This window comes from Chelonia mydas, chromosome 7, assembly GCF_015237465.2.
Source record: "Chelonia mydas isolate rCheMyd1 chromosome 7, rCheMyd1.pri.v2, whole genome shotgun sequence".
Lineage (NCBI taxonomy): Eukaryota > Metazoa > Chordata > Testudines > Cheloniidae > Chelonia > Chelonia mydas.
Genome location: NC_057853.1, coordinates 36,531,417 through 36,547,831, shown reverse-complemented (window position 1 = coordinate 36,547,831; position 16,415 = coordinate 36,531,417). Strand labels below are relative to the sequence as shown.

Here is a 16,415-nt window from a genome sequence, read left to right as displayed (position 1 = left end):
CCTGAAAGTAAGAACAAGTGTTCGCATGGCACTTTTGTAGTCGGCATTGCAAGGTATTTACGTGCCAGATGTGCTGAACATTTATATGCCCCTTAATGTTTCGGCCACCGTTCCAGAGGACGTGCTACCATGCTGATGATGCTTGTTTTTAAAAAAAAAAAAGAAAAAGCGTTAATTAAATTAGTGACTGAACTCCTTAGGGGGGAATTGTATGTCTCCTGTTCTGTTCTACCCACATTCTGCCATATATTTCATGTTCTAGCAGTCTCGGATGATGACCCAGCACATGTTGTTCATTTTAAGAACACTTTCACAGCAGATTTGACAAAACACAAAGGAGGTACCAATGTGAGATTTCTAAAAATAGCTACAGCACTCAACCCTAGGTTTAAGAATCTGAAGTGCCGTTCAAAATCTGAGAGGGACAAGGTGTGGAACATGCTTTCAGATGTCTTAAAAGAGCAACACTCCAATGTGGAAACTACAGAACCTGAACCACCAAAAAAGAAAATCAACCTTCTGCTGGTGGCATCTGACTCAGATGATGAAAATGAACATGCGTTGGTCTGCTCTGCTTTGGATCATCGAGCAGAACCTGTCATCAGAATGGATGCATGTCCTCTGGAATGGTGGTTGAAGCATGAAGGGAAATAGGGATCTTTAGCACATCTGGCACGTAAATATCTTGTGTCGCCGGCTAAAACAATGCCATGCGAACACCTGTTCTTACTTTCAGGTGACATTTTAAACAAGAAGTGGGCAGCATTGTCTCCTGCAAATTATAACCAAACTTGTTTGTCTGAGCAATTGGCTGAAATAGGACTGAGTGGACTTGTAGGCTCTCAAGTATTACGTTGTTTTATTTTTGAATGCAGTTATTTTTTTATTACATAATTGTACATTTGTAAGTTCAACTTTCATTATAAAGAGATTGCACTTCAGTACTTGTATTAGGTGAATTGAAAAATGCTATTTCTTTTGTTTTTTACAGTGCAAATATTTGTAATCAAAAATAGAGTGAACATTGTACACTTTGTATTCTGTGTTGTAATTGGAATCAATATATTTGAAAATGTAGAAAACATCCAAAAATATTTAAGTAAAAGCTATTCTATTATTGTTGAACAGTGCGATTAATCGCGATTAATTTTTTTAATCGCTTGACAGCCCTAGTTTCTACCATTACTTTCAATCTGAGAATTCTCACAATAGATCTGAAGGACAAAACCCAGTTTTGTGTATGAAATATTTTATCTATTTCATACAAGAACAGTCAGTCTCATTGATATGTGACTTGCTTTGCCAGCATTGTAAACTTTATATGATAGAATTTATTGACTTCACACACTTTTAAAATCTGTTAAGCTGTACAAATAAGTATTTTTGGATCCTTAACTGGTGCTTTCCCAGTCTGGGTTTTTGTCAGCCTATTACCATTGATATACTGCGTGAGACATACCCTTTGCTGGATATGGTTGACCATGACAGACGGCCTAAAGTTTTGGTGAGTGCATGATTTATGTTGAAACCTTTCTGTGTCTGTTCATTGGCTGACATTCTACTTTTGAAGATTTCTTCCTCTTAGTATAAAATCACAAAATTGGCTTTTTAGTTTATTCCATTTTGTAATATGTTTTTGACTTTGACTTCATGAGTTCTACTGATGTACTTGTTTCTCTGCAACACTTAGACAAGTAAACTGAATAGCTTTTTTAACAAGTCAGCTTGGCCAGTACTTTTATTGAAGTTCACATTGACTTTCCAGTATAAAGTCTAGGGCATTTTTTAATTGGTTGACTTGAAAAAAGTGTTGCATTACAGTCTTTGATCTATCTAATATTGAGGAAAACAAGCAAAACTTTGGATTTAATGCAGTTGCCTGACAAATCTGCTACTTTGGAAAGTCTACCAGTTATCTAAGGGAGATGGAGAGGTAACTTCCCCCCCAGCTCCCATAAGAACGTGACAGTAGTGGCAAGTTACTACTGCTAAGGTGTGGTGTTGCTTTGATTGTACATTAATGTTTTGCAAACAGTTGCATTCTCTCCAAAGGAACTGTTTGCTTATCTATCCTATTAACTAAAATATATCAAAACAGATACATAGGCATACATAACAGTGTGTTTGTATTTCTGCTGAATTTCCCTTTCACGCTGAACTTTAGGCATTAGGATCCCAGGCTTGCTATATGAATTGTTTCTTCTTGTGGATTGCCAGATCCCTAGCTGTGACTGCATGCATAGCTGCCTCAGCACAGGGATCCAGTATTAAGCCAGTACCATTGCCCAAGATTTCTGAATTTGCTGCAATGGATTCTCTTCATAAATTTACTTCAGTGTTATTGCTGTAGTACAACCTGTGAGATGGAGGCACATTGGTAAGGAAACTTGTATGTAAATGGAGCGCTGCTTCAGTTTGCAGTACTCTCAATTCACTACCTTTCAGAAGCTCGCAGAAGAAATCTCTCCTCTTTTTTTAAATAGTATTCTTCTTTGTAGTTTCTCAGACTAAAGAATCTTTTTAGGCTAGTTCCTTAATATTTGGGGTACACTGTCTGAAATTCCTCTGTCAAAAATAAATTCCTTCTCTCCTTTCTTGAAGTTTCTTGGGAGTTTCCTTGTGTAACAATGTTTCCCTTGCACATTTAATTGTTTGAAGTGTTTTTTTCTCCTTTAAAAAAAATTTTTTTTTAAACTCAACAATCTTACTTTAATTTGAAATTGGCTGCGAATATCTAAATATTTACTTCTTTAGCAAAAATTGGAGCTATACTAACAGTTCTCCAAAATGTCCTTTTCAGGTGATTCTCCCTCAGTCTCCTCCTATTCATCCTGCTCGATCTGTTTCCTTTAAATCTAGGTTATGACTAGTAGACCTGGTCAGGAATTTTCCAATGAAATGTATTTTGTTGGAAAATGCAGATTTGTCTAAACCAAAACTGATAGTGGGGAAGGGTCATTTTGGATGAATCTCCCAATTTTATTTTTTGGCAAAAAGCACTGAAACTATCAAAATATCCCATTTTAACATTTTCTAAATGAAAGGTTTGTTTTTTGTCAAAACTTCTTTGTTTTGAAATGTTAATTTATACTTGTTAGCATAAATTAAAGGTCTTAATTAAAAGATTGAAACCAAAACATTTTGAAACTATCAACATGAAATGTTTTGATTGACCTGATCTGAAATTTTGTTTGGATTATCAGTTCATGAACGTTTTTTTGAGATTTTTGCCTTTTTGTCCCAGTTTGGGTCAGGAATATTTTTTGAAATATCAAATTCTTTTGGGATTGAAAAACAGTTTCCCATCCAAGTCTAACAACCAGTTGCCTAACAAAATATAGTACAACATATGCTCCTTTTGAGGCAGGTGTAATACAGGCCAAATGGTTGTGCCCTGAAGTCAAAATCTTTACTAACTGAGTAGCCAGTCAGCCCTTGTTTCCCTGATGCCTGCTCTGGAAATGCTTACCCCAAATCTATGGTTTCCATTGGAGAATAAACAGTATGGCTGCTCAGTAGCTTCAGTCATTTTGCGCGCATGCGCGCACACACACACTCTCTAAGCCAGTTTTCTACAGCAGGTGATGTTCATGTGGTATCTGTCAAAACAAACCAACAACCCAGGATAGCCTTTGTCTGCCCTCGGAATAGTGCCTTTACTGTATTGTTGACTTGATATACATGTGATACTAACTTAAGTACAAATCTGTTTGTCTGCAAATATGTATTAATGAGAGTTAATTGAAGCATTTTGTTTAATTTCTGTCTGTAAAGGTACAGGTTGTTCTCAGTCACTCAGTATTTACTGATTACAGAATAAGTTTGAACAGTTGAGAACAGCCAACCACAAGAGCATCAGGAAATGACTGCAAGGTAGAATTTCTTAAGTGTAAAAATGCACATACAGTACTTTTAGCAGCCTGGAAAGATAGAGAGAAAAATAGTGTGACTAAGCAACCCAAAAAGGTTGTAAGAGCCTAAATCTTACCTGTCTCTAGGAAACATCTGTTGCATATCTCAAAGTAAACTAAATAATAGTAATTTTTACCCTTTAGTGACTTTATATACTTTAGATGAGAAAATAGCAACTGAATATTACATAATCTTTGACATTACTCATAGGTATGATGTACACTATTCAAAATCATTAGCCTGAAGTATAATGTTGCCATAATATGCAGATCTTCTAATGACATGGTTGGAAGCCCAAGTAGCTGTCTTCTAAAGAAGTGTGCAACAAGAGTACAATGAGAACTAAAACACACTTTTCTTGCTATCATATGATATCGTGATAACATAGCAAAGCTGGTTGTGTCAGCATTTTGAACATAAATCTGTTTTATTGCTACAGTACAGAACTGTCATCAGAACTATCATGCAAGGTCTCTCAAAAAACCTACTATCACCACCAATGCCACTAATTGATACTCTTGTTGGCAGTCTCTATAGAGGTTGATTAACTCCACATGATTAACTGTTTGGGAAAACGAACACTCACCATAGAGTTGATTTCCTTGTTATCAATGTGGGTTACTGATGGAGTTAGGAAGCTTGCACTGTGATTACCAGCTATGTGCAGAGAATTTCTAATATCAGTTATTTCATGATCATTACAATTTGCTTTAAAAATGTGCAGGAAAAATGTTTCCCCTTTTTGTATTTTGCGAGATTAAAAATAGGAGCTATAAACATAAAAACATTTTAAAAATGGCTTAGGGCTTGCTCATCATAAGCAGGCCAAATATATGCTCATACTGTATAGAGAAATCTTGGGGGCAAAATAAACAATGAAATGACTTCGTTTAGAAATGCAGATTATTGCCCAGAGGCACCTGCTTCCCCCTCCACATTGCATCTTCCAAACAGATATTTGATAAACATATTGTGTGTGTTTAGGAACAGCTCTAGAGGAGTCACTAACAATCTATTTTATGAGGAAAGAATTACACAAACTTCAGCTGCTCTTTTGGAGCTCTTGCAATTCTCGATTTTTTTTTTTTTTAAATGAAGAAAATTCATTTTCAATGACATGACAAAATATGGACTTGGGCCAAAATACAGCTAATGGGTTAATGTGCATATGAAAAGAGAGCTAGAATCTGGTAGGAGATGCTTTGGAAAGTAACTCAATATATACCTATTTTGCGGATGAGCAAACTGAGGAACAGAAATTCTGACTTGCCCAAAGTCTTGCAAATAGAGCAGAGCTGTGAATGTAGAACACAAAAATCGTCAGTCCCAACTTGTCCTTGCTGCTGGACCACGCTTCAGTGCTTGGAAATATTAATTTTTAAGCAAAGTGACATCAAGAACTAGCTACATCCAAATGTAAAGTGCATCTTCTATCAGTTTTCCAAGGAACAGTTGTGGGAGTAATGCTTTGTATTTCTTTTTGTTAGTAACACCAGAGGATGTTTAACTTAGTGGAGATTACTTTACTTTACTTTTTTTCTTGTTGCAGCATTTGCCAGCCGTGGAACTTCCCAAAATTGAGGGTATGTCTTCTGTTTTCCTATCTTGCAACTGTCCTAGCATATATTAAATGTCATCTCTTCTTCATTGTAAATTTTATTTACAGTTACAAATTCTTGAACCCCACATTGATGATTTGGACGGTTGACAGAGGGAAACCTAGTATTTCTTCATAAAATGTATGCAAAACATGTGTGCGCAGTACAGTAACATAGTCATTTGTGTGTGTGACGGGATCCCCGCAGTGCAGCCTGGGACCGTGTGCCCCCTGAACTTTCTCCAGCCTGGGCTGTCTCTCACAATGCCTCGCTAGTGACCAGCAGCAGACCCCTCCAGGTGCTGTTACCACTCAGCACAACGGCATGTGGAGCCCTACACCCAGCTATACTGCATGAATGCTCCCAGAGCCACTCGTGAATCACACAGAGAAAGGCACGAATGCGAAATCCCCGCAGCTCCCAGCACTGTACCTCAGGAATTGCCTGTCTTGCACTGCTCAAGACGGGCAATGCAGATTTATTAATTGATTCACCACTTCATCAGTGGAAAATGGATATACACCAGCCTTTGCAAACCTGAGCACATTTGCCACACAATTCAGGCAAACTCACTGGTAAAGATGAACAGTAAAAGAAGTTTATTGACTACAGAAGAGAGATTTTAAGTGATATGCAAAAAGTCAGTTAGTTACCAAAAGAAAATGAAATATAACCACGCAGTCTAAACTCTCAACCCTATTAAACTGGGCAACATCTAGCTTAAGCAGTTTTTCTCACTGCACTGGATATTGCAGTCTATATTATACAGATTTCACCCTTGAAATCTGGGCCAGTCCCCTCAGTTGAAGTCTTCAGAGTGTACTTGTGGCTTGCAGCATAGATGGGTGAAGGAGAAAGGCCCAGCATGTGGCCTCTGTGTCTGTTTTATACCCTCGCTCCTATGTGCTTGGGGATCAGGAGTCCAGGCATGTCTGGAGGTATTGCTGAGTCTCCAGGCAAGGCTGAGCAATTCCCCTGGTGTGGCCTCATGCAGGTGAATCATTGAATTATAGCTCCCTAGCTGGACAATGGTTGTTGATGGGTTGTTTGACACCCTGCCTGGGTGCTGGTTACTTTCCTTGCTGTTGCCTCTGGGGAGCTAATATCTGGCTGATTCCCCAACTTACAGCATGCTTTAGTGACCACCATACAACACAATTTTCATAACTTCACATGCATTAGTGATATACATATATGGATAGAGAATTGACTTTCAGCAGATCATAATCTTTCCCCTGATACCTTAAAAGGCATGCTTTATATTCAATATCACAATTATATACAGATGAGGAATATGGGGGGGTTACAGGATGCTTCCCCAAGGCACAGAATGTTCACCCATGGGCCTCTTAGGGGTGATAGAAGGATGATAAGGGGCTTGCTTTCCTTTTTGCCTTCCTCTAGCAGATTGTGCTTCCTTGTTTCTGGAAAGGAGGGCTGAACTGGAATCCCATTAGAGTCAGTCAATCCTGCTCCTACACTGGTCAGCAGTCATTTGCAAAGTTGTGGCAAGAGGAATTCCTTCCTCTTCTCACCTCCATCGGTTTGAAATGTGGGGAGTAAGAAACTGGGCCTGAGAATGAAAGAAAAAAATTATGAGCTAGATCTTTCCCGTGACTTATTCCTAGCGTTCGGCGAAATCAGCTAGGAGTATAAACATCCATACTGTATTTTGTCTAGAGACGAACAGATGGTAGTTCTGGTAGATCTGATTATTATTTACAGTGCTGTATGTTAATCCATAACATTCACAATATTATAAATGTGATTAGACATGTCAGTGCTGTTCAGTGGTATGGGGCAATTTAGTTAACTTTGAAGATCAAGTAATTCATCTTGTAAAATCTGTGGATTACAGTATGAGGTTTTAACAACTTCTGAAATTTCTTCTGTAACAAGAGATGTGAAATTTCAGGTAGATTGAACCAAAATCATCATCTTATCATTTATTATTTGTATTATCATAGTGCCTCAGAGCTCTACTCATAGGCCAGGACCCCATTGTGCTAGGGGCTATGCAAACACAGAACAAAAAGATGGTCCCTGCCCCGTGTTGCACTTTGATCATTTTACTGAATTTTTAAATATAGAAGTTTGTTCAAATTGATTTAGGATATTTCCTTTTCTTTTATATCAAATTTTAACATGGGTGTGGTGCTGTTTAGAAATCTGAGAAAGTTATTGTACTATATCTACCTTTCATTTTTAATATTTCACAAATGTTTTCTTCTTCTTGCAGCTGTTGTTTTGTTTGGAGAACCAGTTAGATGGGAGACTAATCTTCAACTGATAATAGATGTTCTGCTAACCGGTGGCTGTCCTGGAAAGCCACATCATCAAGCCAGTCACCCACATATACCTGTGCTTGCTTGTAATATGGATCTGATGTGGATGGCTGAGGCACAGTCTCCAAGGTAGGTGAAATTATAGCACATACGCCATGTAATGTAGACAGTTTCACCATTCCGGGCTTCTCCACATTGCTAATAAAAGGGAATAGTCAAAATTCAAGAAGAGACAATGTTTCATACTAATTTTTCATTGAGGTAGTCGTTGCCATCGGCATCAAGACCCCGAGCAGAGCTGTGCAGAAGTAACACACCTTTGGCAAAACAGGCAAAGTGCTACATTCTGTTCTTGCAGGGTTTGCAAAAACACACATTTTTTTTCCTTGCACCAAATTTTTCAGTTGTAAAAGTTAGCCTTCTTACGTGAAACCTCCTTTTTCAGCCCTGAGCCATTTCTCTTCTTCCCCCAAAACACAGCATGAGGTTTCTGCTCTCCTCATCCTACCCCAAGTGCTTCCCAGTGAGTTAATGCAGTGTTCCATAGCGTCCAACTGGCTTTAAAGCAGTGCTCAAATCTGCAAGTGGTACCAGTGTCCAGGAATTAATAGTATAGGTTTATTGTTTTAGTATCACCAAAAGTCCATGAAATTGAAACTCTCTTTATTTTTTTTCTTTGTGTACTTAGTGCAATTTGATTTGTAATAATCTCTTTTCCAGATTTGGGCATGGGACATTCATGGTTTGTTTGGAAAATATTTACAAGAAGATCACTGGCAAAGAACTGAAATATGAGGCCTTGATGGGCAAGCCTAGTGAACTGACCTATCAATATGCAGAGTACCTGATTAGGATGCAGGCAGCACAGAGACACTGGAAGAAGCCTATTCAAACTCTTTATGCCATTGGGTAAGGGATAAGATCATCAAATATGCACGTTAGGAAATTGTTTACAACACAAATAACAGCACGGAAAATTCTGTGGCTCCCACTATTTTATTCCTAGTTTGTCCTAATCTTTTGTTTTAAAAAAAAATCTGGTTATGTGAAAGTTAGTGTTGTATTCATCTCAAATGGGGACCTCCGAATGAACCTTCCTTTTCCTGAACATTTTCCTCCTTTTCCTTTTTAATTGCATTTGGAATATAAAAAATGTAACATTGCCAGTAGAAGTTACATTTTCTATTAAACCAAATGGCTGGCACACTATGAACAAACCTTTTTCTGTGGATCAGGGTCTTCCAGGGCACTTTTAATATTTTAGGGTAAATTGTGACATCTTTCTGAATTTTATAATTTCTCCTCTTTTCTTGTCATTTAACTGGTGTTGCATTTCTCAGTACAGGGGGATTGGTAGCAACCCTTGTGTTAAGGTTGCCTAACAACCTAACACCATTATAGAAATTCTTCAGAACATTTTTTATTTTTTTAATTTATTTATTTTTTTAAAGGTTTGGAACCTCCATGGTTTACAGCAGGACTTTGAAATTTGGGAGAGGGATAGTCATGGGCAGAAGGAGGTGCCTTGTACTGTCCACCTGTAAATCCATTCAGATTTGGCCAACTTATAAGATGTCAAAAATCACCATTTTTCTTCTGTTTTTTCCTCAGTGCAGCATGTTTTGACAGCTTGCCAAAACCCCTCAATATTCCAATACATGGTGCATAAACCATCCTGGTGTTACTTCAGCATGCCATGTAGCACTTCCTGAAAGAGATTCAGACAAATTGGTGGCAGCAACTGCTTTCTCCTATCAAAATACCCTTGGCCTATGGGAAAGTGCAGCGTGCTGGGAATGAGGAGACCATGAATCCCACACCAGTTCTAATAATTCTGTGCCCTTCACAACCCTTATTTATTGGTGTTTTTTATCATATCCCACTGAAAGTCTGTGCAAGCTGGGAAGAGAACCCAGAACTCTGTTATGAGTTCCCAGGTCCCAACCACTTAGCCACAGTGTACCATTTCCAATTCTTTGTGCTTAGCTATACTGTCTGTAAAATGTGGCAACACCTGAATAATGGAACCCCCTGTTTGTGTGTTACATGTCATCTTGCAGCGGCTGGTCCATGGAAGATAACTGCTTTCTGCCACCAGATGTAGTTAGTTCTTTACTTCAGTTGGTAGAAGTCTGTGCCAGTGATTTTTAACCTTTTTTCATTTGTGAGCTCCTAAAATATTTCGATTGGAGGTGTGGACCCTTTTGGAGATCTTAGGCATAGTCTTCTGACCCCCCTGGGGTCCACGCGCACCAGGTTGAAACCACTAGTCTATGCTGAAAGTTGAGGGTTCACCCTCCTGCAATGATCAGTCATCATGGGAAGGTTGTTAATTACACATAGTAAAATGTATTTTTTTCTTATCTAGGAGAATACACTTACAAATTGTTAAAAGAATCTAGCTAAGGTTGCAAGTCAAGAACTCAAGTTAGGACATTACAGAATGAAAGTGGCCCTTGCAGCCTTAGTTCTGAACCCTTATGTGTAACTCTCAGTCTTTAATTGCATGACCACATAGTGTATTTTTTCCACTTGACTCCCTATTTCCTTAAGTGCCACAGGATGGATGCCACTGACAGAATGAACCAGGGCTGTGAAGTGAATGTGGACTCCTGTCTCTTTCACTTCCAAATGCTGGAAGATGTATGAGATGTGTGGGAAAACTTCATTCTGGCATTTCCCGACTTTAGACTGCTTGACTTTGAAAACCAATAACATTTCCTTAACTTTTTTGTATGTACTAATAGTTTCTGTAGAAGAATTTGGAGTAATTTATACACAACTCCTTTTTCCCCAATTAAAAGTTTCATTTTCTGAAGTAGGCTGTGCAAGTATTTAAGGAAAAGGTGTTTGATTTTTAGATTGTTGGTATATACTATTGGCAAGGACTGAAAATAAATGCATGTTTTTTTCTGGTCCGCTGTCTGCATTAGCAAGAATTATTCATATCTATAATGTCTCATGAATAAGGCTGCATGTCTGTCATGGAAGTCACGGATTTCATGACTTTCCGTGACCTCTGTGACTTCTGCAGCGGCTGGTACTGGCTGAGGGGCTTCCGAGCCAGGCATGTGTGGGGCGGCGCATACCTGTGGGAGGCTACCCGGATCCAACTGGCATGTCCCTGTAGCTCCTAGGCGGAGAGGCCAAGGGGCTCCGCACACTGCCCACAGGCGCCGCCCCCGCAGCTCCCATTGGCTGCAGTTCGTGGCCAGTGAGACCTGCGGAGCCGGCGCTTGTGGCGGGAATAGCGCGCGGAGCCCTCTTGGCTGCCCTTCGCCTAGGAGCTGCAGGGACACGCCGATCGGAACAGGGTAGGGAGCCTGCCATCCTTGGCAACCCCCACCCAGCACCAGCAGGAGTTCCGGGCTGTGCGCTGCCTCCCACAGGGCCTTCCTCCCTAGCACCTGCAGCACCCTGCCCCAAGTTTTTGTTAGGGGTATAGAGTAAAAGTTATGGCCAGGTCACAGGCCATGGATTTTTTTTATTGCCAGTGACCTGTCCATGACTTTTACTAAAAATACCCGTGACTAAAACGTACTTTACTCATGAATGATGAAAAAGATATAATAAAAATAGCTATTATTGGGCTGACTTTTTTCCCTATCTGTCGTTATCAGATACTTCACATATTTTCATGTATTTGTGTGGGGAAATGGAATTCTGTTTACCAAAACTTCGCAAAAAATATTTTAGATACATCTGAAGTCTACTAATTTGACTGTGCTTTGCTGATGAAACCATATTTTTGGCTTTCCAGGGACAACCTAATGACTGATATCTATGGTGCTAACCTTTATAATCGTTACCTTGAAGAGAAGAATTCCAGAAAAGGTTCCAAAGGGCGTATCCAGGCCAAAGTTGCTGCTGGGACCAGGTCTGCCACTATTTCTCAGGATGATGAAATAAACCACACTTGGCAAAACGAGCTAGCACCTGCTACTGTGACCAATTGTAGGTCTGTTCTTGTTTGTACTGGGGTTTACAATCCTCACACAGAAGTGCCCTCTGATACCAGGGAGAGTATAACTGAGACTGTGTTCCATGGTCACAGAGATTTTAGATTTGATCCTGCTTTGGTAGAGCCAGACCATATTGTACCAGATGTTGATGCTGCTGTAGATCTGATCTACCAACTGGAGAATTTTGCACCTAATCAAGATACTAGAACTTTTTAAGGATTACACTAGGTAATCGTCCAAAAGCACATCAGGGTTTTTACAGCACAATACAAAATTTTGCTTTCTAACATGTTTAACCCTTTAACCTTAATATTTTAAAACACTTTCCCGAACTTGTCTCCTACGTAGCACAGCAGAACTGGCCTTATTTGTCATAATTACCTCCTGACAGTAATGTTATGAGGAAAGTAGAATTTCCATGTATTTTAAAATTTATTAATCATGTTTCTGACATTTCTTCTGTCAATTGTATTTAACTGCAAACAATGCAGGTGGTACCGGAGAGGTGCAACAATGCAAACAATGCATAGTTTTTTTACTTGAAACTTCAAACCAGTGTGGTCTCTAACCTGCCTTAGGTTTAATATGCAGCTGAGTTTGTCATGTGTCTAAGTATCATATATTTTTTTAACAGGTGACTATTCCCATGGCTGTTTGTTTTAAACAGTGATTTAATTTATTTAGTCTGTTACCATTTTTATAAAACACTTCAGCTGTTTTAACACAAAGAGATTGTCTTCTGAAATATTATTTATAGCTTGCTCCAGTTATAACACTGTAGGTCTACTTGCAAAGCATGCTTTGCACATGTCCTATGTTGCATGAGCAAAAATAGCCAAACTAACTAGATGGACCAGTGATTCTATCCATGATTATATCATTGGACCAATGACATAGAAACATCAGTTTAATTGCAGTTTAATTGCAGGAAATGCAAGTTCAATTGCAACTTCATACACCGAATCTTCTCTGGACTGGAAACTCTTTTTTTTATAGATGAAAATCCCAGGATCTGCAGCTAACTGTGTTTTTGTTTTGTTTTCTTATACGGGTGAGACATTAGATCTGCTCTCTTTAAATAGGAACCTGTTCAGTGAAAAGGCCTTCTGGCCAACTTTTCTTTTCACATCTTCAATTAAATTAGCAGCATGAAATCAAGAAAGCTGTAAAGTCATTGAGTGATGGGGAGAGAATATTGATGATGTCAAATAGTTTCAAGCAGTGTTTTTATTACTCTTTACAGACTTTTTGAGTCCGTTCTCTACCATCGTCACTGCTGATTCAGTCACTCCTAATGTTGCCATAAACAGACTCTAACAAATATTAACAGAATCTAGTCTTCTAGATTTAATTATTTTGATTCGAGTCGAGTAGGTTTCCTGCTCCTTCACTGGAAAAAGCACAACAGCAATACTGTGTGCTTGTGCCTTGCCTTTACTGGTTCTTTCTGTTGTGACCAACCACATGTGCCTCTTTCCTTAGCAGTATGCTGTGCCATCTAAGTGTACCGAATCCTTATATATAAAGACTATGGTTAGGGAATTTTGAAATGCCAGGATTATACTAAAGCTCTGCCACATTTTAGTACTGAAGCGTGTTGCAGAATTCTTTAACTCCTAATGCAGGAAAGTGGCCTCAACATACATCATGGAGAAGAGTGTGGAGGTTGATGAAGAACAACAGAAAACAGTCTAGTCAATGTTTGTTTGTGTGTGTGTGTGTGTGTGTGTGAGGTTTTCACATATTTAAAAAGAGCTCACACCTACAGAAGTACCTTCCAGCACCTAGTCTGATGTACAGCTTATGCAAGAATAATGTATGCAGCTTGTCCAAACCAACTAAAATATTAACTCGCGCTTCAGCTGTTTGGAAAACATTTAGTCATATTAGAGATGTAGCAAAATACTTAGCATAATACAGTTGCTAACAAAACTTTCTTCTACCTTTTGCAGTCAATTAAGCTTTAACTGAAAGTAAGGAATTTATTGGCATTGAAGCTCCTTAGCAGTTTAAATGTCTGAGAGAGACCTTGTTTGTTCATTTGGATCTGTTTTTAACTTAGTGTACACGAAGGTGATACGCTAAGAAAAAATATAATCCTTTGACTTCTGTAGCTTCTGTTCATCCTGGGGAGGGTGCAGAATCCTAACTAGTGTGAAAGAAGTGTTGTACAAGCAATAAATGCCACCCAAATGCTCTGACACCCTTTGCCAATTAACTACAATTGGGCAGTGTCTCAAGTACTGTAAATTAAACTAAAATATAGTGATCCCATGTTTGGGAACTGGATAACTAAAATCAAGATGCGGAAATCCCCAAAGGATAATCTCCAACTGGTCTTCACAGTGGAGAGAGGGCCTTAGTTTACAGGTCTGCATGGTAACTACGTGCAATGGAGCATTGCTTTTAATTATTCCCCTGAGGAGTCAAATTAATATCATATCAGACATAGGAAAAGACCAGGAACATGAGTTTAACCATTTCTAGACAATTCCAAGGCAAGCACTGAAACTGACATTCTATACCTGTTGGGGCTAACCTTTGAGAGGTGCTTTTTCCTTGTTCTGCTCCGTTATCTGTGTTTTCAGTATCTCTTTCTTCCACCTGTCTCAGGTTCCTACTCTCATTACACTGGAATTGGCAGTGTTTCACACACATTGCTCCTATGGCATCTAAACCCTATGTTAAGCAGGCTACAGTGCAGGTATAGTAGCATCTGCAGATTTAAAATTTAGTACTAAAACAGCTAGAAGAAGGTTAGTGTTTGAATTCCCATAAAGTAGAACTTGCTCCTCATTTCTCTGAATGTTTTATTCTTCATCTTTGTACTTCTTGAAAAATAGTGTATCCTGTACTGATTTTTACTGAAATAAAACTGACAGTATTTTTAATCCCAAATTATGTGTGCTCTTCACTTTTGTAGAATCTGTGCTTTCTTTGAATTTGGAAAATAGCTCAAAAAGAGGAGTGCATCAGGATTTAAATATTTAAAACAAATATATGTGAATAGTTTTTGAATGTCTCCCTGTGCACCACCAGTGAAGGATTGGTTCATAAACTGAAAAATAAAAATTCTCAATTTGAAATCCTTGCCTAGATAAAATGATACAAAATAGATAATTCCTTTCATTGTACTTCCTACATTTGTTAAGCTAGAGTTGTGCTAGTTTTAAGAATAGCTGATACTCCTTGTCTGTTCATTAAGTGAAGAATTTCTTTAATTGTGGATAATTTGTAGTAAATTTTAATTTTTTTAGTTATTTTTTAGATCAAGAGAACTTGACTCTTAAGATCTACTTAGGTGAGCAAACCAGAGGTTTTTGGGGTTGTGGTTTTTTTTTTTTTTTAATATATTTTCTTTTCCCAGACTCCATGTTAGAAGTGTAATGAGAGAGATCCTTCAAACAAAAGCCAAGTCTTAAGTGCTGCCCATGCTGTGATATATAGTAATCTAGTCTATTTAAGAAAATGAATTAGTTTCACAATGCAATCTTTTAAATTTGTCCATATTTTTAATGTAGACTTTTTTATGGTGAGATGAAAGTATACATAACACAATCTCTCCAGTGTTGGCGTCAATGGAAACTTTTGGAAAAGATTACTGATAACCGCTATCAGGAATCATGCCCTTTTTTTGTGAAGCATTCGGGGGGGGCAGTACCCCTACATGCTCTGTAAGTATATTCCTGAAATCTAACACTTGTAAGTCTACAAAATCCTTGCCATAAAGTGGAGATCTAAAACAGATCCTGAACCTTATTCTGCAAATTTTAAGAGGCTGAGTAGACCGTTTTTCTAGACTGACTGCCAGATTTAGGAGCCATCATTACAAAGAACAGAAAGTAGGGATGCAGAAAGGAATGAAAAGTACAAAGCATGAAGGAGCTGATCTGTCTGTCTCGCTCTTAAATTCATGAGTTAGGGCCCTGCTGCTTAGGAAACAGGTGAGGGCTCAACTTGATAAACTGGGTGAGCACAGAGAAGTGGGTTGTAGTATTGGTGTTTAGAAAGCAGTTTATGCCCAATTGGGTGAGATTGGCAAACTGGCTAATTCCCAAAGGTGCTACTGAAAGCAGTGTGAGCATGGGGAAGCGGATGTAACAGGGCTGTTTCTTTAGAGCCCTGCCTTGCTTTGCACACACTTTCCAGCTGTAGCCTTCCCCTCCCCCCATTATTTGTCCAGGAAGCAGATTGGTGATGAAAATAAGTCAAGGACAGAGAACAGCTGGGGGCATGAAAGAACCACGGTGAAGTCCTAAATGATTCTGAATAGGAAGGTAAGGGTTAGGGTAGTATGAAGCCTACTTGACGGGGGAGGTGTGGGATGCCTGTGTGTAGGGAAGGAGAAGGAAGTTCAACCTCCTGACTCAGTGGGGAAGAAGGGCTAATCAGTTGCTGATTGCTGGTTCTTGATGCCAGCTTCTATCAAATTCACTCCCTTTCATTGCAGAACACTGAGGGTGAATATCCTCTGCTGTGATAGGCTGAAGCTTGCTGCTGAGCAGTGTACCTGTGCCAAAGCTGTCACTGTTCTGTTGAAAACTGCTGCAGTGATCTCCTTCAAGGCAAGCGTGTCGAAGTAATTATGGGATTCTATAGGCCTGCTTTACTTAATGCAGTTAGCATGGGTTGGTCCCAATGAGGACCTTGCACTTAAG

At 38.9% G+C, this 16,415-nt stretch overlaps 1 protein-coding gene across 2 annotated transcripts in view; it reads left to right on the top strand.

Annotated features, from left to right (window-relative positions):
* LOC102934908 (haloacid dehalogenase-like hydrolase domain-containing 5) overlaps positions 1–14,655 on the top strand; it is a 37,420-nt gene extending 22,765 nt beyond the window's left edge. For both annotated transcript variants that reach the window (XM_043550567.1, XM_037904995.2), the window contains exons 4-8: positions 1,411–1,504; positions 5,462–5,495; positions 7,750–7,924; positions 8,516–8,704; positions 11,556–14,655. In XM_043550567.1, the coding sequence (XP_043406502.1) occupies positions 1,411–1,504; positions 5,462–5,495; positions 7,750–7,924; positions 8,516–8,704; positions 11,556–11,973 (910 nt within the window). In that variant the 3' untranslated portion in view covers positions 11,974–14,655. The remainder of the gene's footprint in view (positions 1–1,410; positions 1,505–5,461; positions 5,496–7,749; positions 7,925–8,515; positions 8,705–11,555) is intronic.
* The last annotated feature ends 1,760 nt before the right edge of the window (positions 14,656–16,415 follow it).